The 22,931-nt window shown below is 43.2% G+C and overlaps 2 protein-coding genes across 5 annotated transcripts; one reads left to right on the top strand and one right to left on the bottom strand.

Annotated features, from left to right (window-relative positions):
• Positions 1-435: 435 nt before the first annotated feature.
• LOC311131963 (small ribosomal subunit protein mS40-like) lies at positions 436-5,066 on the bottom strand (the record flags this gene model as incomplete). The annotated part of the gene is given in 6 exon segments (XM_084165090.1): positions 436-3,370; positions 3,522-3,581; positions 3,888-3,908; positions 3,911-3,953; positions 4,625-4,690; positions 4,920-5,066. Coding segments are annotated over 6 exon segments (525 nt in total), but the record flags the coding sequence as incomplete, so codon positions are not given.
• Positions 5,067-6,480: 1,414 nt separating this feature from the next.
• Positions 6,481-21,512, top strand: LOC311131952 (serine/threonine-protein phosphatase 1 regulatory subunit 10-like). 4 transcript variants are annotated; one of them, XM_084165070.1, is made up of 17 exons: positions 6,481-6,942; positions 8,477-8,550; positions 11,145-11,258; positions 11,457-11,543; positions 11,754-11,941; positions 12,148-12,231; positions 12,372-12,512; positions 12,782-12,890; positions 13,203-13,327; positions 15,508-15,629; positions 15,780-16,119; positions 16,440-16,686; positions 16,838-16,913; positions 17,158-17,403; positions 17,661-17,790; positions 18,526-18,912; positions 19,179-21,512. In XM_084165070.1, exons 3-17 carry the CDS (start codon positions 11,152-11,154, stop codon positions 19,340-19,342), a joined length of 2,553 nt encoding a protein of 850 aa, XP_084021196.1. In that variant the 5' UTR covers positions 6,481-6,942; positions 8,477-8,550; positions 11,145-11,151; the 3' UTR covers positions 19,343-21,512. The 4 variants fall into 4 exon arrangements, with proteins under 4 accessions (XP_084021196.1, XP_084021198.1, XP_084021197.1 ...); XM_084165072.1 differs by having other exon boundaries at positions 8,492-10,580; XM_084165071.1 differs by having other exon boundaries at positions 8,492-8,550.
• The last annotated feature ends 1,419 nt before the right edge of the window (positions 21,513-22,931 follow it).

Raw genomic sequence — 22,931 nt, forward strand, 5'->3', positions numbered from 1 at the left:
TAAATTAAACGCAAGGTTTTGATAGTGTCCGCGAGTGTGCCAGGCAGCATGCTCGACTCCACCGCAGCCATTTTGTAAAAATATTACAATCGAAATTACACCCAAATGTGATATTATACCTCAGTACGAGCACCATATTTTGTGAGTTAGAACTAATACTCATTCAAATGTGTTTAGATAAGCAACAATAGACTTGGGGTGTGATTTAAATTTAAAAGAGAATGTACAAAACGTGCAGCGACATCTTTCTGTCCTAATGGACAATGAAGGCACAGATAGAAAACTCTTTGATGAAGGTCGGTCTACAACTGCGCGTCACCAAAAACTCAATTTTGTTACCATGAAAATCCCAGAAAATGTATGGTAGAACACTCGTAAGACGTCAAAAACGTCACAGGGTATAAATATCAAGCCCCTCCCCTTTCCAGCACATTCCTGGATTTGTTCTGCGGTGAGTAACGTCGAAAGAAATGCTGTAATTTATTTATTTATTTTCGAAAACGACTGCGCAATTATTCATTTTAACCATAATCCATCATAAGAAAGCTATTTTAAGATACAGGTGTGTATGAGCGCACTAAGAAAGTAAGTGAATGTAACTTTAAATGTTTTTCGTTTTGTGTGCTCTTTTTTTCAGGTATTTTGTCTCTGAAGAGTGGCCGTCGAGGACTTTGAACATTAAATAAAAAACACTTTTCAACAAATTGACGTTTTACTACTAGTTTTGCCTCCAGTTTGTTCCAGAAGGAATAGCTATCTTTTAGCTGCCACAACCTCGCCCAAACATTGGCAGTAGAATGGCCTGTACTGAAGAGCTCAGTGACTTTCAACGTGGCACCGTCATAGGATGCCACCTTTCCAACAAGTCAGTAAGTCAAATTTCTGCTCAGCTAGAGCTGCCCAGGTCAACTGTAAGTGCTGTTATTGTGGAGTGGAAACGTCTAGGAGCAACAACGGCAGAGCCGCGAAGTGGTAAGCCACACAAGCTCACAGAACGGGACCGGCAAGTGCTGTAGCGGCAAAAAATTCTGTCCTCGTGCAACACACACTACCGAGTTCCAACCTGCTTCTGACAGCAACGTCCGCACAATAACTGTTTGTCTGGAGCTTCATGAAATGGGTTTCCATGGCCAAACAGCCACACACAAGCCTAAGATCACCATGCGCAATGCCAAGCATAGGCTGGAGTGGTGTAAAGCCAGATAGGCGGGGACTTCCAGGACTACTAACAGGAGGACCTGGAATCACTGGGGGAGACCCTGGTCCACAAGGTCATGGAGTGACCTACCTACTGCAGAACCAGGGCTCTGTTGGCACTCTATTCCCTATAGTGTGCAATTTTTCACCAGAGCACTATTGGCCCTGGTCAAATGTACGGCACTATGTAGGGAAGAGGGTGCCATTTCGAACGGACCCCAGGAGGAGATGTAATGCTATATAACCTACTGCTGAAGCTGGCCATGTCATCAGCTCAGTGCTGGGGTGCATCTCGATAGTCTAAGGTGGCTTCCTTGTCTCCGCTCCTGATCGTTCAGCACTTATTTGAATAAAGCTCATGGCTGAAGTCTGTCTCCCAAATCAGTTTGATTGAAGAAAGGTGTGGAGAGGAAGCCACGCTAACTATTGAGACACACCCCTGTTGTATGACATTATCCTGTCAGCCTATGAGATGCATACATTTTTTAGTCCAATTTGCCACCTTGCCCCCCTACACACCTGTAGATCTGAAAAGATAGGGCAAAGGTGGTGATTTGGAATTCAGAATTTGACTGGACAAGTGGGCATGTCTCACCCATGGGACAGAAAGAAAGGGCAATATGATGAAGTGTTTATAATGGCAATACATTACCACCGGATTCGTACATGTATAAACCAAGCTCTTATTAACTTGAAATAAACATGTTGATACCTGTATGATCAAGTATTTACTACAGATAAGGCAATTCAATAAATGGATTTTGCATCTTACAATGTCTTTATTGTACAACTTGTCTCTGAATACTAAACAATGAGCATAGAACAGATTATTTGACAGATTTATCTCATGGACGTCCAGTGGTCTAAGGCACTGCATCGCAGTGCTAGCTGTGCCACTAGAGATCCTGGTTCGAATCCAGGCTCTGTCGTAGCTGGCCGTGACCGGGAGACCCATGGGGCGGCGCACAATTGGCCCAGCGTCGTCCAGGGTAGGGGAGGGAATGGCCAGCAGGGATGTAGCTCAGTTGGTAGAGCATGGCGTTTGCAACACCAGGGTTGTGGGTTCGATTCCCACGGGGGGCCAGTATGAAAAATAAAAAATGTATGCACTCACTAACTGTAAGTCGCTCTGGATAAGAGCGTCTGCTAAATGACTAAAATGTAAATATAGTAGCATGTTCTGTTCATGAGCTGATAAGTCCTGTTGCCTAGTCACTTTACCTCTACCTATATATACACTTATCTACTTCAATTACCTTGTACCTCTGCATATCGACTTGGTACTGGTACCCCGTGGAAATTGCTAAATTAATGTTACTCCTATTTCTTCCTTGTTCTTTTTTTCAATTTTTCTCTGCATTGTTGGGAAGGGCCCGTACAAAAGCATTTAACTGTTAGTCTACCTACACCTGTTTGCAAAGCTTGTGACAAAATTAGATTTTTAGTTGTTGCCTGTAAGGAGAAGAGGCTGGAATGAATCAGTGATGTTTTATCAAGATTGTAACTGCTACCCTCCCACACTCCCAAAATCAATAAAAAAAAGCTATATGTTGCCATGAAAACAAACAAATCATACACAATATTCTATAACTTGTTTTAAAGCTGCAATTTGTGACTTTAAGCTACCTGACCAAATTCACATAGAAGTGAGTTATAGATCTGCCATTCTCATTGAAAGCAACTCCAAGAAGTGGTAGATCTCTTCTATGTGTGCTATTTCTATGCGTCCTGTGCTTAAAATTCATTTTGTCTTTTACTTTCATTTTTGTACACCAGCTTCAAACACAATATTTTGGGTTATGGAAAATATATTTCACAGCGGTTGTTTTGTCACAAACTGAAATTAGACAAACTATTAGATTTTTAGCAAACAGGAAATGGCAGAGGGAGATTTCTGCATAGGGCTCTACTACTTCCAGAAAGCCCAAATTAAATCCACACAAAAAAATTATTTCACCATGATTCCTCTTCTGATAGGCCCTAGTCTATTTCAAATAGGCCTTGTAGGTCTTCTTGACTTTAGCCACTTCAGTCTCGTCTGGCTGTATGGTGTAGTACCACCGGTACCAAGGGGTCATGGTGGGGGGAGGAGGGGTCGAGCCCACCGCGTCATGGGAGTTGGAATAGTCCTCCCCTGAGAAGTCCACTTGAGGAACCTGGAAGGGTAGCAGCCCTGGAAATATGTACAATATGTACTGTAGAGAACTGCAGTTTCTGTTTTGGTGGCATTGTTGAAGCACTGCGCTGGTCAAAAAATTGTTGATTCTTCATTATTACTGTACTGCTCTAACATTCTGCTCCTTAGTCACAGAGGCTGAACTTACCATGGTCTCTTGCAGCACCAATCGCCTGATTGAGTAGTTTTTTCTGTTTCTGACACACTCCTGGATAAACATGTAGAATAACAATATAAATGTGGCACTTTGGTTACCTCAAACCTCACAAAAAGTGTTGGTCTTGAACCAGATGTTACTTTATGCAGAACTGTTTTCATCACTAAATCAACTATTGGCAGATTCTCAGATTCTTGGTTGTGTCAACTGTGTAAATTAATCATTCATCAAATCAAAGACAACTTATTTCGATGAAACCAGCAAGCATTTAGATAACACCTGCTGAATTCAGCATGGTTGATTCAGATTCATTCATAGAATTGTATACATATTACATAAATTGAACACATATCTTACCTGTCCGTGTTGGGTCATACAAAATCCTGTATATGGACTGATAAACTGTTGCAGCAGCTTCACATTCTGCAGGAAGACAATGGTCCATTGCTTTACAAACATAACATTGAATAGCTTGTTAAATCAACCTAACGAAATCAAAGGTAATGCCATCCAATTTTCAAATCAAAATGTATTTGCCACATGCACCGAATACAACAGGTGTAGACATTACAGTGAAATGCTTACTTACAAGCCCTTAACCAACAATGCATTTTATTTTATTTTTTAAGTAAAATAAAAAAAGTGTTAAGTGAAAAAATAAAAGCTAATAACTAAAGAGCAGCAGTAAAATTAAATAACAGTAGGGAGGCTATATACAGGGGGGGCTACCGGTGCAGAGTGAATGTACGTGGGCACCGGCTAGTCGAGGTAATTTAGGTAATATGTACATGTGGGTAGAGTTAAAGTGCTATGCATAAATAATAAACAGAGTAGCAGCAGCGTAAAAGAGGGGGATGGGTTTGGGGGGCAGTGCAAATAGTCGAGGTAGCCATGATTAGCTGTTCAGGAGTCTTATGGCTTGGGGGTAGAAGCTGTTGAGAAGCCTTTTGGACCTAGACTTGGCGCTCCGGTACCGCTTGCTGTGCGGTAGCAGAGAGAACAGTCTATGACTAGGGTGGCTGAAGTCTTTGACAATTTTCCATCTCTCATAATGATTGTGTGTGTATTCCATGAGTAAATGTGAGAGACCAAACCTGATAGTGGATGATGTTGGTGTCTTGACAAATTGGACAGGGGTTCCCACATATCTTGTCTCCTCTCTGAAGAAAACTAAACAGAAATAGTGATTAGAGGTTGCAGTCACATGTCTGTCCGGTGGAGAATATAATAATAATATGGAGTTACATAGCCTGATACAAAGCAGACAGCATCAAGGTAGACATCCTCTGATCATCTGTGCACTCCCCAAAGCCTAGGCAATAGCTCAGAGACCTGCCGTAAGTCTCCAGGTCTCAGGCAAGGTTACAGAACCACCTCTGTTACACCTACAATGCAGGTCTTGCGTGTCTTCTGAGGGGGAATCCCCCCTTTGTGGTTCCTCCTGTAGTCAGACCACACTGGACTGGTTCCATAGCGCTCTATGTACTCTAGAGATAGGAGAGGTAGACGGACACAAAGTAAATGGTCACAGATATGGATGGATTAACAGTAATTAATTACACTATTCCTGGACTTTTCCCAGCCAATTCCTGATTCTCCATTGAGCATGCTTTTTAGAGCAGGAACCAGGAGTAGGCTTAATCTGGGTCCGAGGAACCATCCCTTAGAAAAAACATCAGAGCGCATCGAGTAGACATTCAAGCTCTAATCTCCATTCTTCTCCAGGTAGTCCAATGGTCTGTCCTTGTAGTGGGCAAGAGCCTCCACTGCCTCAGCGGCACTACTGGGGATCTCAGGTGAGGTTGCAGTGCACAGAGAGGCTGGACTGCACACCTGGAAACCCATCCTGGGTCCAAAGCCTGACAGGCAACCTCTTTGGAAGCTAGAAACCAAACAAATACAGTGACTGTCAGTCAAGTCATCAAGTGTGAAACTTGCAAATACAGTGTACTGTACTGTACACACGACAATGATGCTGATACGTTTGCATAGACTATGGTTCTATGTGAAACATATTACTGGGGTTGCATTGGATATTGTACTTTGAAGATGCAATATGCACAATGCATAAAGTCAGGTACTGGTCTGTAGTTAGCTATGTAGCTATGTTGCTAGCTAGCTCTGTAACTTCGCTAGCTGTAGTTAGCTCGGTCATCGTTTCGTGATATGACTATCTATGTAACGTATTTGTATGTGTGCAGCAGACGTCATAGCTTTTGCTTATCTGACGCACTATAGAAAATAATTGTGAAATACCTTATTCTGCCGAATATTCTGTAAAAGTAAAGGGGACACACGGCATAAAATCCTTCCAATACTTAATATGAATGTTCCCATTATGCCTTTTACAACTGAGGGTTGAAAGGTTACAGGTGAAAAGGGAAGTCGCACATTATTTATTTTTGTGCATGGCCAAAGACGGTCCTTTTGGACTTCAATTCATTTATTTTATTAATTTTAGTTAATTATTAATTTCATCATTTTAAATTAAACGGCAAGGTTTTGATAGTGTCCGCGGGTGTGGCACGCAGCATGCTCGAGTGCATCGCAGCCATTTTGTAAAAATAGTACAATCGAATTTATACCCAAATGTGATATTATAACACAGTACAAGCACCATATTTTGTGAGTTAGCACTGATACTCATTTAAATTTGTTTAGATAAGGAACAATAGACTTGGGATGTGAGATACATTGAAAAGAGAACGTACAAAACTTGCAGCGCCATCTCTCTGTCCTTCATGGACAATGAAAGCACATATACAAAACACTGATGAAGGTCGTTCTACAACCACGCGTCACCAAAAACTCCATTTTGTCACCATGAAAACCCCAGAAAGTGCATGCGTGAACACGCGTACGACGTCAAAACGTCACATGGTATAAATACCAAGCCCCTCCCCTTCTAGCTCATTCCTGGATGTGTTCTGAGGTGAGTAACGTCAAAAGAAATGCTGCTATTTTTTTAAACAAAAACGACTGCGCAATTATGTATTTTAACCATAATCCATCATAAGAAAGCTCTTCTAAGATTCAGGTGTGTATGAACACACCGAAAAAATAAGTGAATGTATCTTAAATGTGTTTTTCGTTTTGTGTGCTCTTTTTTTTCTTCAGGTATTTAGTCTGAAGAGTGGCCGTCGAGGACTTTGAACATTTTACTCAAAAAAAACTTTTTTTTTCTTCAAGTAATGGACATTTGATTACTATTTTTGCCTCCAGTTTGTTCCAGAAGGAAAAACTAGTTTTTAGCTGCCACAACCCCGCCCATAAACCAGTTTTTCCAGCCATAAGATTGTTAACGTTATAATAACATGACGGTTAACGATATAAAACTGATGTAACAAGAGATCTGTTGCTGTAAAGCACAATATACAGTAGTATAGCTACCCGAGACGCTGAAGTATTTATAGTAAGTGTTGATTTTCAAAGCATTCTGAACCAAAATTCATGAAATCATCAATTGTTTTGTCGTAGATTTAGGCTAATGTGAAGTCTGCTAGTTGGTCTCCGTACGTGGCTAGCTAGCTATTTGCAGTTCAAATGCAGCGAAAGCTAAGGATAGTTTATGAGCTCACACAGGAAAGTATGCAGAGTGGAAACGCTCCGTTTCTTTGTGTGTGAGACTGATACAAATAAACTAAACACATGTTTTAAGTTAATCATAAGCAATCTACTCATAAAGATTGCCGTAGGAAATATTTTTGCCTATGAATCTGGATGTTTTTTTTCTCTAAATAGGGAGAGGTTCTTGGAATTGACACCTACCGCAATCTATACATAAAGATTGCTTAGTTTGAAGATTACGGACTTCACTGGAAAAGTCGGTCATTTGTGGTAGTTTGCTACACCTGACATTGTATCGTCGATATCGTTATAGCAGGAAATACATTCCCCAGGTGTACGATATGTATACGGCAATCTGAGGATAAAGATTGCAGGATTGAAATACTCGGGGGGAAACGTTCATTCGAAATTTTGTACAAGGCAGAACGGTTTTGTCGGAATTACATCAAAATGGCGGGCTTGTTGTCGTTTTATCCTTTCAGAAGACTCAGCATTAATGGCTACAATGTTTTTCTGGAGTGACAGTCGGGTGTTGGCTTCCCTGAATAGCGGAATGACTTTCTTCTCGCAGTGTCCTTAACGCATGTGTAGCCGTTATAGCTAGATACCTTCCGTTGTTTTTTGTAGATAGTCAAATGATTCTCCGGCCGTGCTAATGTGATAGTAGGCTAACTGTTGTTGTGGCCGGGTTAGCTGGCATACATTGTTCTCGAGGCTGTGGCAGCCACGAAGCAGTTAACAAAAGAGGGCAGGGCCTAGGTTTATTTTCGGTGGATCACGGGTTAGTTCTTTCTCTCTTAACGGCACCCTCCCCTAGTCTGAACTCGGTCATTCAACGGGATCTTTATTCTAGTGGTATGGTAGGGCGTGCATTGCAATGACAGATGCAGTTTGTCATAAAGGGCTGCGTGAAATTTAATTATATAACCATCATTAACATGGTGCGTTTGAATGAAATGTATATACATAATTTGATTATCTACAGGCTTTCCCGCCTCTATTTTCTATTTGTAACTAGTCATTTATTTGAGTTAGATCTGCTTGGTGTAGGCTACAAACAGAAATAACATTAACCCCATAGGACAAATGTGTTTGATGTAATAATGACTGTCGACCAGGGATACGGTTGTTATGTAAACAAAAAATCACTTTGTATTGCCAGGGGTTTGAGCGATAGTGACAAAGTATTTGTTAAATTGTAGCTAAATGATAACAGGTGTTACTCTTTTCAACTGCATTGCTATTTATTTGAGTAAATGCACCAAAGCAATTATTTGTGTATGAATATTAATTTACTTGACTTTTCCCCCATTGAATTATTCTTTACTAGGCTGTCTTCTCAATAACTTCGTTCTATTGACTGTGTGCGTGTGTAACAGTTGTGACATTTTCAGGAGTTGTGTGTTGTGGAGTTCTGAGACTATATAAAACTTCTACTACAACAGTTAAACGGGTAAGACCAAACTGATTTCCTCACATCATGACATTTCAAAATGAAATACTTGGATATTATCCAAGTAATACTTGGATACAGTAATTAAAAGTATATGATAATGAACATAGGCATAACCATATTATAACGACCTTCAAATATTAACGTTATAAGCGTTCAGTTATGCACTGAACAATGAGAAAAATGCATACAGATAGCCTAAGTCCCGCCCCTACTGTAAGTGTTTATTATGATTTAAGCATAGTTTGAGCAAGGCTAAGCAAAAATTATAATTACATTTTACTGCAATGGTTTTATAGCTTAGTGGAGATTTGACTGCGTTTTATATGTAGAGGATCGATCCATCCTTCGTCACTGTATCCTCAACTGAGGTTGGTCTACTAGTGTTCCCATTATATGGCACATTAATGACGTCGGTAGTTGTTTTAACAACGCACTTGTACTTGAGCCAATCTCCTGCTCAGGTTAACTATACGTTTCAAATATATTCATAGCCAAATTAAATTACTTTCGTTTAGTGAATTTGACGTTTTTTAAATATAGTGTATAAATTTGCTTTGATACATGTATTCATTAATTTGTACTTTGAAATGTGTGGATTTCTTTTGACTACATTAGCATTGACGTGTAGTGCTTGTACATTTCATACAATTTGTCATTCCTTGTACTAAACTATAGGTGGCAGTAAATGCTAAGAAACGTTTATCCAATACTCTTGGGGGGACCATTGAAGCAAGTGTTAGTCATGGATAATGCTTCAGATTAAATATTCCCTTTATTCTAATGTTAATATTAGGTAATTAACATACTGGTTCCACAGTAGTCCTATACACTTTAAGGGATGTATGTGTGAGATCAACCACTTACAATACCAATACTTACAATATCAATTCAAATAACTTTAATATTACTTTAAAATTATTATTTATACTTACAAACACACACAAAAATAGTTAAATATGTTCTTTAGATAACTGAAATTAATAGTACTATGCATTTGTCATAGAATAGGCTTCTTCTGTGCTCTGTTCAACCAACTGTGTTCCTTGGAGTTCCTGTGCCACCTGAGACTACTGGTAATATGACTGCACCCTTCTCTATCAGTGAAGGAGCTGGTCAGTCATTCCAACCACCAGTTTAGTGCACTGCAAGCCTGAAACTGAATATCGGTAGGCTTTCATTTTGAGGGCCGTGTCTGTGTGCCTCAGTGTTTAGCTTCCAATATGTGTGTATTATTAGTAGAGGGGGAAGCTACTCAAGGTATTTTTCACCCACACTCAACAAAGACTGTAGCATCCTCATCCATTACCAGGACAGCATCAGTAAAGTATTCTAGCTTCCACAGCTCTCATCACCTTTGACATTTCTATAAAAACATTTCTATAAAAATAAGTTGGAAAGTCAGTATTTTTTTTCTCTGAGACTAGAACAGTACAAATGGCAGGTTGACAAGGCTGCTGCTCAGCCCAAAGACTAACTTCCCCTCCACTGTAGTTTGTAGGTCTACTGGTTGTTTTGCTCATGTCCAAGCCTAATCACTCATCCGTTTTTATTTGCACTTACCATGAACTTGTTAAGGCTGTACATTTTATGAAGGCAATCATGAGTGGAAGGTTTTGTTGAAACTTGTTGTGTAATGTTTTAACAATCTGAATAAAGCATAGCTACTTGAATTTATTGCTCCGCCCTTGGGGGAAGTCCACATGAACCTACTCTAAACTACAGCCCAACCTGTCATTTTCTCATAATAATGTGCTGTGTTGAACTGACTCCTTGCATATTTCCTCCCTTTCTTTCTCTATGTATTCTATTGAATTACTGACACAGAAAATGAACTAGCAGCATGACCTATAAGCAATCTTTGTATTAGGCTCTACCCTGCTGTCTTTGGGGAAGCCTACTGCAGATACTGTGAGAACAGGGACAGTAGGCTCTGTCTGTCATCCCCTCTTCTCCCTCAGCTAGGAGAATAACCCCACGGAACTGACAGATCCATCCCTCAGAGAAAATGAAATGCACATTTTTTAAAAGTATGAGCCAATATATCAGTCAATACATTTACATTTTCGTCATTTAGCAGACGCTCTTATCCAGAGCGACTTACAAATTGTTCACCATGGTACATAATTTGGAATACAAAGGCAGCACCTATGCTGAGGGGTTAGCTGGGAATGTCACTGCCCCCTTGTGTTGTCAGATTTCAGTGTGACTGAAGATCTAGCAATGTTGGTGTTTTGACGTAGGCCTCTGGGCCATTGTGGTGTTGCTCTCAGTTTTGTAGCTAGAAGGAAACAGTGTAAACTATGCAGTATGGATTTCAGCCTTGGTTGATCATGTAGTAGAGAGGATTTTGGAAATGTCTTATGGTCGTTGCTTTTTGCAGGATTTAGAGTTGAACGGATGGTGTCTGTTCCAAGGAGCACTCCCAAAACAAAGTCAAATCTGACATGCCTGGATGCAGTTCAGTGCAAACATCACTTGAGCGGCACATTGAAAGAGACTATAACGATGACTGTTTAGTAAGCGCCAGCGTTTATAAGATTTTATTTGACGATATCCTGTATGTTAAGTGTGTTTGTCTCTTCCTCCCTTAGAGCAGAGATGGCGGTGGGCCCGGTGGACCCCAGGGAGGTCCTGAAGGGAGTAGAGAACCTGCTGGGGAAAGATGGAGAGCTCCGCAGCCTGGAGGGAGTCCCCAAAGTTTTCAGGTAATTAACACACTGCCATATTTTAACTTTTATGATGTGCTTTTGAACTTGTATACATTTTTTTCCAGCTTTTAGTGTTTTTCATTAATTATTTTAAAATGTATTTTGAGTTGCCGGTGTAGACTGTAATGGTAGCATTGTAATGGTAGCATTATTTTGTTCTGACGGTTGGTTTTCTTCTTGGTCTTTTCTCCACAGTCTCATGAAGGGCTCTCACAAGATGGTGAGCAGGTGTATGTACCTGAATATCTTACTGCAGACCAAGTCCCATGACATTCTCAACCGGTAAGATCTACTTCCATCTTATGTCATTTATTGTTTAGTAACTTGTTTAGTAACTTCACTAGGGAGTTTTCTCTGCCACTGTGCTGCTGCTTGTTCTTTGGGGGGTTGGGGGTCTAGGCCGGATTACTGTAAAGCACTTTGTGACAAATGGCTTTGTAAAAATGGGCAATTTAGCTTCAATTTGATTGACTCTTCCATCACTTCATCCAGGTTTATCCGAGTGGGAGGCTACAAGCTGCTGAACGCGTGGCTGACCTACTCCAAGACTAGCAACAACACCCCCCTGTTACAGCTCATCCTGCTGACGCTGCAGAAACTGCCCCTCACTGTAGACCACCTGAAACAGAACAACACTGCCAAGCTGGTCAAGCAGCTCAGCAAGACTGGAGAGACTGAGGGTATGTTTTTAAACAACTTTCTTTTCCCTTGTGGTCCACCCTCTTCAATACACTGAGCTGACTAATAGACCTCTGTGAAGAAATACTTTAGCATTTTATTTGTAACTCACTTTCTCACAAACCCAAAGCCAAGATAGAGTTCCAGAAGATGTCAATTGTTTTATGACAGTGTCTGAAGTTGATGTGTAACTAATGTTGTCTCTCAGGGCTGAGGAAGCTGGCCACTGGGCTGGTGGATGGCTGGATGGCTACCATCCGCTCCCAGAGTGTCTCTGCCACCTCTCCTGCAGGTAACCACTACTTTCCTATCCCCCGTTCCCTCATGCTTTCCATCTTTCCCCTCTTTCTCATTTTTACTTTCTTCCTCTTTAACTCTCCGCTCCCCTGTAATCTCTTTGTTTACATAACACCCAGTCTCTTTCTCTCTCAGATAAGAAGCGGAAGAAGGAGGAGGGGAGAGTGCCAGTCCGAGAGGTGAAGGCGGCTGATGTAGGGAAGGCAGCAGAGGAGGAGAAGAAGCGGGAGAAGCCCAAAGCTCACGCTCCCAGCCATGCTAAGATCCGCTCCATAGGTACACTACGCTTCCCGTCACCACCATATTGTCAAACTACATGCACACTCTGTCCTCACAGTTTTTCACAAAAAAGTTTAATTTACAAAAGATGATTCTGTGTATACGGTTATTGTCCTTCAATAGAAGACAGGCCACAGTAATATGCAAATGAGGAAAAGGTCATTGTGTTTCTGGCTGTAGGGATGAAGCTCCTGCTGTTCCTAAAGTGCTGGATGTAGGACTATATAATATCCTGATTTGACCCTGTCCTGTGTGTTGTCTTCCAGGCCTGGAGATGGATGCTCCCACCCCTGTCCCAGTCAAGAAGCCAACCGTGGCCCTCCAGCTGGGAGACAAGTACAACATCAAACCAGCCCTAGTCCTCAAGAGACCCAGGTAAACTACACTTACTTCAGACAGTAATAACAGCTTTGTTCGTATTGTGTATATGTGTTTCCCTTCTGCTGTTTACTGGGCAATAACAGGATAAATATTGCCTAACCACAGAATTTCACACTGCTCAGTGCTTCCCCCTAGGTGCTTAATGAGAGTACTGCCCAAACCCATCTTTGGCAAATGTATTTGCCATTTGTAATGAAGATATTGGAACTATTACTCACTGAACCTCTCCCATTTATCTCTCTCCACCAGTTTGGGTCCTCTGGGGTAAAACTTAACCTGTGTTTCTCTTGTCTTTCTCCCCACCAGTTTGGGTCCTCTGGACCCTCCCCCTGTGGAGAAGAAGTATAAACCTCTAAACACCACTCCTAACCAGACCAAGGAGATCAAGGTGAAGATCATCCCGGCACAACGTAAGACCTCAACAGAAATCGGTATGTACTATCTTTCTGACCCCTTCACTGCATGTACAGTAGTAGATTAGACCTAACCCCTCAACATGTAGATTAGACCTAACCCCTCAACATGTACAGTGGTGAAAAAAATTATTTAGTCAGCCACCAATTGTGCAAGTTCTCCCACTTAAAAAGATGAGAGGCCTGTAATTTTCATCATAGGTACACGTCAACTATGACAGACAAATTGAGAAAAAATTCCAGAAAATCACATTGTAGGATTTTTTATGAATTTATTTGCAAATTATGGTGGAAAATAAGTATTTGGTCACCTACAAACAAGCAAGATTTCTGGCTCTCACAGACCTGTAACTTCTCCTTTAAGAGGCTCCTCTGTCCTCCACTCGTTACCTGTATTAATGGCACCTGTTTGAACTTGTTATCAGTATAAAAGACACCTGTCCACAACCTCAAACAGTCACACTCCAAACTCCACTATGGCCAAGACCAAAGAGCTATCAAAGGACACCAGAAACAAAATTGTAGACCTGCACCAGGCTGGGAAGACTGAATCTGCAATAGGTAAGCAGCTTGGTTTGAAGAAATCAACTGTGGGAGCAATTATTAGGAAATGGAAGACATACAAGACCACTGATAATCTCCCTCGATCTGGGGCTCCACGCAAGATCTCACCCCGTGGGGTCAAAATTATCACAAGAACGGTGAGCAAAAATCCCAGAACCACACGGGGGGACCTAGTGAATGACCTGCAGAGAGCTGGGACCAAAGTAACAAAGCCTACCATCAGTAACACACTACGCCGCCAGGGACTCAAATCCTGCAGTGCCAGACGTGTCCCCCTGCTTAAGCCAGTACATGTCCAGGCCCGTCTGAAGTTTGCTAGAGTGCATTTGGATGATCCAGAAGAGGATTGGGAGAATGTCATATGGTCAGATGAAACCAAAATAGAACTTTTTGGTAAAAACTCAACTCGTCGTGTTTGGAGGACAAAGAATGCTGAGTTGCATCCAAAGAACACCATACCTACTGTGAAGCATGGGGGTGGAAACATCATGCTTTGGGGCTGTTTTTCTGCAAAGGGACCAGGACAACTGATCCGTGTAAAGGAAAGAATGAATGGGGCCATGTAGCGTGAGATTTTGAGTGAAAACCTCCTTCCATCAGCAAGGGCATTGAAGATGAAACGTGGCTGGGTCTTTCAGCATGACAATGATCCCAAACACACCGCCCGGGCAACGAAGGAGTGGCTTTGTAAGAAGCATTTCAAGGTCCTGGAGTGGCCTAGCCAGTCTCCAGATCTCAACCCCATAGAAAATCTTTGGAGGGAGTTGAAAGTCTGTGTTGCCCAGCGACAGCCCCAAAACATCACTGCTCTAGAGGAGATCTGCATGGAGGAATGGGCCAAAATACCAGCAACAGTGTGTGAAAACCTTGTGAAGACTTACAGAAAACGTTTGACCTGTGTCATTGCCAACAAAGGGTATTTAACAAAGTATTGAGAAACTTTTGTTATTGACCAAATACTTATTTTACACCATAATTTGCAAATAAATTCATAAAAAATCCTACAATGTGATTTTCTGGATTTTTTTCCCTCATTTTGTCTGTCATAGTTGACGTGTACCTATGATGAAAATTACAGGCCTCTCTCATCTTTTTAAGTGGGAGAACTTGCACAATTGGTGGCTGACTAAATACTTTTTTCCCCCACTGTAGTAGATTAGACCTAACCCCGCAACATTTAGTAGATTAGGCTAGATCTAACCTCTTAACAAGGAGAATATATAAGGATTGAGGTCAATTCCTTCTCAATTCAGGGAGTTAAGGGAAATTCCAATTCCAAGTGTCTTCAGTACTTCTCTGAAAACATTTTGGAATTTGTTTACTTCCTGAGTTGATTGGATTGAAATGGAATTGACCTCCTCAACCCTGGTAGAGACCCACACACTGCTGTATATGTTCCCCTACTGGAAGGTCTTCAAGATTGAAACATTGCAATAAACTACAAGAGAGCATACCAACAGTTTCAGAGCATAAACAAACATTTGTTTCTTTCACATGTTGTTGTTTTGTACCCTACCCCTGAGAAAATAGTGTGGTGTGTAGTACACACTTTTAAACCAATCTCCCAATCAGGTAGCACTGCAGTATGTTGACTGTTAGTGACATCACTAAGGTACCCTCCTCTCTCTATGCAGCCCTTGAGGGTACAGGCTTCCTGGATGCCCTAAACTCCGCCCCCGTTTCTCTCATCAAGATCAAGAAGAAGAAAGGAAGGGAAGGGAGAGACCCCAAAGCTGTCTCTCCCACGTCAAACAAGGTAAACACATGCCTTCCTGACCAGACAGACAGCACAGACAACTACTCTCTCTGCTATTCTGACTCTACACCTAAATCGATGGGAAAGCTGTGCAAATGGAATTGAGTATTCACCCTTGTCTCTCTCTCTCTGCATCCCTCCTCCTCTCAGCCGTGTCCATTCGAGGGTAAACCCCACTATCCGTCACCCCAGGGCGGCGCCAAGCCCTTGTCCCCAGAGACCCAGGTGGCCTCCACCACCCCTCCCCACGAGGTCCCATTAGACCTAGAGCAACCCGGCACGCCTGTGCCTGCCGACGACCCAGAGGCCATGGACACGAGCAGTGAGAAGCCCAGCGCCCTGGCTGAGCCCCGCGGCGAAGAGGAGGGTCAGCTGACCAAGAAGGGCAAGAAGAAGAAGAGCGTGCGCTGGGCCGAGGAGGAGCAGCTCAAAGAGTACTTCTACTTCGACCTGGACGAGACCGAGAGAGGTGAGAGAACAAAAACTAACGGTAACTTCAATTCAATTTCTTTGGTCGGTGTTGTGTTTAATTGCACGTCAAACTGTGGTTCTATAGTCAAACTAGATAGTTGTCAATACTGGCTAGCTAGTCAACAGCCCAATAAAGACATGCTCAATACTTTACTAAGTTCTGGTAAATGAGTCTTTTGGTAGCGATGTGATTCCCCCCCTGCTTTTCTGTCATTTATCTTCAATCCCTAGTCAAAAGCCAGCTTTTTCTATCTTGTCGTAATCACATCCCTGTTGGGTGCCACAGCTAACCTTTTCCTTGTTCTCCACCTCTCTCCTTCCCTCTATCCCCCTCTCCAGTCAACGTCAACAAGGTCAAGGACTTTGGCGAGGCGGCGAAGCGCGAGATGATGATGGACCGCCACACGTTTGAGATGGCGAGGCGCCTGTCCCACGACTCCATGGAGGAGCGGGTCCCCTGGAGCCCCCCGAGGCCCCTGGCCCTCACCGGCCCCCTGGTCAACGCCGGGGCCAACAGCACAGAGAGACTCACACAGAGGGACCGCGAGACGGGCATCCTGCAGGAGATCTTCCTCACCAAAGAGAGGTACGGATTCACACAGAGAGAGAGTTTGTGAGAGAGAGGAAGAGAGAAGTATGGCTTAAAATGATATGGATTTCTATAGCCTAGTGGGTTACCAGGTGCTCAAAGTGCCTCACATTGTATTGGGGAAGCTCACCTTCTGTCTCTTCCTCAGTGTTCCTGACAGCCCCCATGAACCAGAGCCTGAGGCCTACGAACCCATGCCTCCACGCCTCATACCCCTGGACGAGGTGAGATATACAATTTTCTGTCAATCACTTTGATGCTGTTTGAAAGATGTTCAACTCCAATGAATGCACAAACAAAGGTTTTGAATATAAAATAGGAAGCATTACAAGTGTTATCAGTTTTGACTTTTACTCTTCAGAGTTTTGCATCTGAAATTGATACAAAATTCCTGTAATACATAGAAAACAACATTCAATGCTCCAAACATCCTCTGTGTCCAGTTCACTAACTCCCTCTTTTCTCCAGGACTCAACCATGATGGACGACAGCTACATGGAGCCCATGGACACGTCGTCCCAGCCTGGCTCTGCCGTGGGCCCCGGGGGGGTGGAGGGCTCCAAGCTGCCCCCCATCCTCGCCAACCTCATGGGCAACCTGGGGGCCAACAACCTGTTGGGCAACCTGGGTAACCTAGGCAACATTGCCCAGGGCACGCCTGGTGCCCCCGCTGCCCCCTCCGTCAACGTACAGGAGCTACTCACCTCCATCATGGTAAGCGATATAGAGATTTAAAAAATGTCAAAACATGAACTAATGCTGTTTTTGTAACCCCGCCATTATGTAATCTCATTGAGGAACTTTATGATTGGATGAATTCAATTATTAATGCGTTGTCTACCGTAACTGTTTTAAAACAGAACTTCTGGAACCCCTGGAGAAGCCCTGTAACCAGTGTATCTGTGATATTTATTTTAGAGTGTCTTCATGATTTGGCTTAACCTCTCCCTCCCTCCCTGTCTCTCCTGTAGGGAGCTAGTGGTGGCCAGTCTACTGAGGACCTGATCAAGCAGCCAGACTTCTCTGAAAAGATCAAACAGCTGCTGGGCTCTCTACAGCAGACCCAGAACCAGGGCCCCCCCACCGGACCCCCGCCCGGAGGTACACACACACACACACAAACCTTTAACACACACCTTTACAACACACACACACACACACACACACTTACAACACACACACACACACCTTTACATCACATACACACACACCTTTACAACACACACACCTTTACAACACACACACCTTTACCACACGCACACACATTTACAACACATACACACACACACACACCTTTACAATACACACACACACACACACCTTTACAACACATACACACACACACACACACACACCTTTACAACACATACACACACACACACACACCTTTACAACACATACACACACACACACACCTTTACAACACATACACACACACACACATTTACAACACACACACATTTACAACACATACACACACACACACACACCTTTACAACACATACACACACACACTTTTACAACACACACACACACACCTTTAACACACACTTTTACAACACACACACACCTTTACAACACACACACACACACACACACACCTTTACAACACACACACACACACTCACACCTTTACAACACACTCACACCTTTACAACACACACACACCTTTACAACACACACACCTTTAAAACACACACACACCTTTACAACACACCTTCACCTCGCTCTTCAGTTCTAACACAAACCAAGTATTCTTCCATTTCCTCCTACTCTTAACTGTATATGACAATATGCATGCTAGGATGATTTTTAAAGTATGTCTTTCCTCCACAGTGAGCCAGGGCCTGTTGGGCCACGGTCCAGGCATGAACAACATGCCCAACATGAACAACATGGGCATGCCCATGAACGGAGTGGGGTACCCTCCTGCAGGCAAGCCCCCGGGCCCCGGAGGCCCCCACTACAACCACCCCCCGCCCCCGCCCCCACACAACCACGGACCCCCTGGCTTCAACGCCAATCCCCGCATGATGGGGCCCCCGCCGCCCCAGGGCCACGGAGGAGACAACAGCAACTACTGGGGGGACGACTCGATGAGGGGGGGGCCACACCGGGGCGGAGGGGGACACTTCCACCGCGGGGGCCGAGGGAGAGGAGGGGAACAGGTGGGCTTCAGAGGGAGAGGACGAGGTGGTCCTAGAGGAGGACACAACATGGGAGGTGAGTTGACTTAGAAAGGGAATGTTCCTTCAAGTAATTAGATTTCTATGTTAGAGACATATAGGGACAGTCTGAAACGACACCCCGTATTGCCCATGTAGGACTCTGCCCCACAGTAGTCCAATAAAAGTAAGGACGAAGTTGTTTTCCGTTTGCCATCTTCTAGCCTTGATGCAGTCAGTACAGAAACGTTTGATTTGCCTGGCTAGTTGTGTACTAACTCTGTTCTTGTTTCTCTCTCTTTCTCTCTACTCTCCTCCTCCCAGACATGTCCAAGAGGCCAGTGTGTCGCCACTTCATGATGAAAGGAAACTGCCGTTACGAGAGCAACTGTGCTTTCTACCACCCCGGTGTCAACGGTCCTCCCCTGCCTCCCAACCACCCCGCCCACAACCAGTACAACGACCACGGTCCACAACATGGGCACTAGTTCGCCGACACACCTCGGACACTAAGACGTGACAATACCCTGATACTACCACTAGGTGGCAGAACTCTGAATTCATGAGCTGCTGGTTTGGTTTCACCGCTGGAACAGCGAGGACAGAGAGACAGACAGCCCACCAGGCTAGAAAGACATGGCGCGAGACAAGACCCATAGATAGTTGGATGTGACTGCCAATGTGTCCTGCTGCCTTAACAGCTGCTCCGGTCTGGTGATCTCTGTGATTTTTCTGCAGGTCTGTTGAAGAAGCAGTTCTCCTACTGTGTGACTGGGACTTTGATATGAAGGCTCACCAGTAGCAGAGGAAGATACTGAATGTAGAGGGCAGAATCAGACCTTTCTCTACTACTACCTCTTCCTCTCTCCCCACACCAACCCAAGATGTCCCCCAAGAAATCCTTTACTTTCTACATCCATTTTTGTTTGCCCTGCTCGCTCAAACGCCCTCAATCAGGGATTGAGGACATTGCTTGTACACAAGAATACACACGCTCATGCCCTGGCTTTGTAAAAGTATAGGTACTGCTATAGCTGTGAGATGATCATTAATATGTTTAAATAGATGTTTTATTGTGATCATATTTAACACAGTTGCTTCAGGTTGATGATGTACAGTAACCACCCACTATGACCACTATGACTATTATGGTTGCTGTCTGACACTCTCCCATATAGCCTATCAGCTAGCCCTGTCTAACGCACTAGTCTCCTACATCTTTGATACTTCAATCAGCACTGAGCTAAGAGATCAGCAATGAAGATAGAACATCAATAGAAACATCTCCAGGATCTCCCCAGTATTGAGCCAGACTTCTTTAAGCTAAATAATCCTTCCATCATTCTGCTCTGTAGTTGTGTAGCATCACCCTTGCCCTGGCTGTACCTATTGGACCGTGTTCCCCTGAGACAGGATCTTTAGCGAACCGTCAGCGCCAGAATGAGTATAAGCCCCGCCCTCCCTCCTGAATGACTGAATGTAGCACTGTGGTCCCCTGAGTTTTCAAACTGTAGTCAGAAAGACATGGCCAAATGACAATGTTCAGTACACCATTTTAAAACCTATTTACGGCCAAGTGGCATACAAGAAAGACATGCCACTTTTTCTACCGTAGGATTTCAACAGAAAACAAGATAATGAATGTGAAGTTGACCAAATCATTTGAATATTGTTTGCAAACTTCCCAATAGGCAACAGCGTTATCAGTTAGGAAGCACTTTAAAAGGAAAGATGAGGGCCAAATCCAAGTCGTTTTCACCAGGCATCCTGACTGACAGGACAGGACCTAACTGGTAACGTCTAATGTCGCTCCCGCCCTCTACGCTGCTTGTTCTATGTTCTACTATCTAGCTCCTGCTCTAGAAAGGCCTGCCTGAAACCGTTCCCCTCAAGATCAAATGAATGAAACAGTATTGAGAAGAGAATGTTCAACTGAACCACTCCTAGATGAATGCCTACGCGCTGAACGAACGAACGCTGCCTGTAGGCTACGTGTTGCGTTTTCTACTTGTGGGTATTAGTGGTCTGCCTATCACAGGAGAGGAAACAACAGGAAAAAGCGTTGCTTGATTTGACTGAGCCTTTTACCAAGAATACATTATAGTGAATGAAGTTCAGGTCTAATGGAAGCCTCTGTGTGATTTTTATATTTCAACAACTGTATAACCTGTACCATCAACTTGTACCACCAGGAGTATCTCTCTTCCATGTGACAAAAATGATGGTCAAATGTCCCCCTGGATACCCTGTGGCAGACACACAGTCCCCTTACATAAGTGCTGCTTCTTCACACACACACACACACCTGTATTAGCTTGTATGGGCTTCAGTGTTCGGTCAGTGTTAAATGTCCAACGGGGTAAAACTAAGGAATCATTCTCTGGGTCAACTAATTCAAAGTGTTTTCTATGAAAACCGTGGCCTTAATGTCTCTTGTGGGACTATAATTATGTAAAATGTTGTTTTTGGTTGGATTTGTTGCGTTTTATTTTGATATGATATTTTGAGATGAGTTGGATCTCTCCAAAATGAGGTTGACGTTTTTGTTAGAAATTCTTGTATCCATGTGTTTGTGTAAATGCATACACACACTCATACATATTATCAGTATGAGTATTTTGTACATGTATTAATAAATGTCATAAAATGAAAGTTTCAGCATCTGTGCTGTTTGTTGTTACTTGGCTACCTTTTCGTTTTTTTACTTTAAGAAATCTACCAACGTCTTGGTTTTGTCCCCTTTGAGGGAGGGAATGGCCGGCAGGGATGTACCTCAGTTGGTAGAGCATGGCGTTTGCAACGCCAGGGTTGTGGGTTCGATTCCCACGGGGGGCCAGTATGAAAAAGAAAGAAATAATGTATGCACTCACTAACTGTAAGTCGCTCTGGATAAGAGCGTCTGCTAAATGACTAAAATGTAAATGTATGTCCTCGCTCAACTTTTCATTCAACTTTCTCACCCTGGACAGTTTATCTGGACATGATTCTACAGGACCTCCACCAGCCGAAAAAGCTAAGTAGCAACATTAACGCAATGCCATCTAATTGCAGTCGCTATAGATAATATGCCCTCTTTCTGGGACTCACCCACAAACAGGACCAAGCCTGGCCTGCTGAGGAGTGACGGACTCCATCCTAGCTTGAGGGGTGCTCTCATCTGATCTATCAACATAGACAGGGATCCTCTAGCTCCACAATGAGATGGCCTGCCCCCTGTCTGCCGCTAGCACAGTCAGTGTAGTCAGCTTAGTTTCTCCATTGAGACAGAGTCTGTGCCTCGATCTAGGTCGGGAAAATATAAACATGGCAGTGTTTGCCTTAACAATCTCACTGGAATAAAGACCTCCATCCCTGTCATTTTTTAAAGAGACTGTGATAATGCCTCAACTCAAAATAGGACTACCTAATGTTAGATCCCTTAATGTTAGATCCCTGTTCCAAAGCAGTCATAGTAAATTAACTAATCACTGATCATAACCTTGATGTGATTGGCCTGACTGAAACATGGCTTAAGCCTGATGAATTTACTGAGTTAAATGAGACCTCTCCTCCAGGTTACACTAGTGACCATATCCCCTGCACATCCCGCAAAGGCGAAGTGTTTCTAACATTTTCATACTGCAAATGTAAATCTATAAAAATACAAAAACTGCCTTTCTGAGTTTCTAGTCATGAAATCTATGCAGCCTACCCAAGCACTGTTATAGCTACTTTTACAAGCCTCCTGGGCCATATACAGCATTCCCTGAATTTCTATCGGACCTTGTAGTCATGGCAGAAAATATTATACATTTTGGTGACTTTATTCACATGGAGAAGTTCACAGACCCACTCCAAAAGGCTTTCTGAGCCATCATTGACTCAGTGGGTTTTGTCCAACATGTCTCTGGACCTACTTATTGCCACAGTCATACCCTGGATCTAGTTCTGTCCTGTGGAATAAATATTGTGGATCTAAATGTTTTTCCTCACAATCCTGGACTATTGGACCACCATTTTATTACGTTTGCAATTGCAACAAGTAATCTGCTCAGACCCCAACCAAGGATTATTGAAAGCCACGCTATAAATTCTCGG

Source organism: Coregonus lavaretus, assembly GCF_964263955.1.
Source record: "Coregonus lavaretus genome assembly, chromosome: 7".
Taxonomy (NCBI): Eukaryota; Metazoa; Chordata; class Actinopteri; order Salmoniformes; family Salmonidae; genus Coregonus; species Coregonus lavaretus.

What these genes read in the sequence shown, in the direction of transcription:
- LOC311131952 (XM_084165070.1), top strand. Translation starts at nt 11,152, where the DNA reads ATGGCGGTGGGCCCGGTGGACCCCAGGGAGGTCCTGAAGGGAGTAGAG. An exon ending in CTAGTCCTCAAGAGACCCAG is followed by an intron (nt 12,891 to 13,202) that starts GTAAACTACACT and finishes TCTCCCCACCAG; the next exon opens with TTTGGGTCCTCTGGACCCTC. An exon ending in TGAGAGAACAAAAACTAACG is followed by an intron (nt 16,120 to 16,439) that starts GTAACTTCAATT and finishes CCCCCTCTCCAG; the next exon opens with TCAACGTCAACAAGGTCAAG.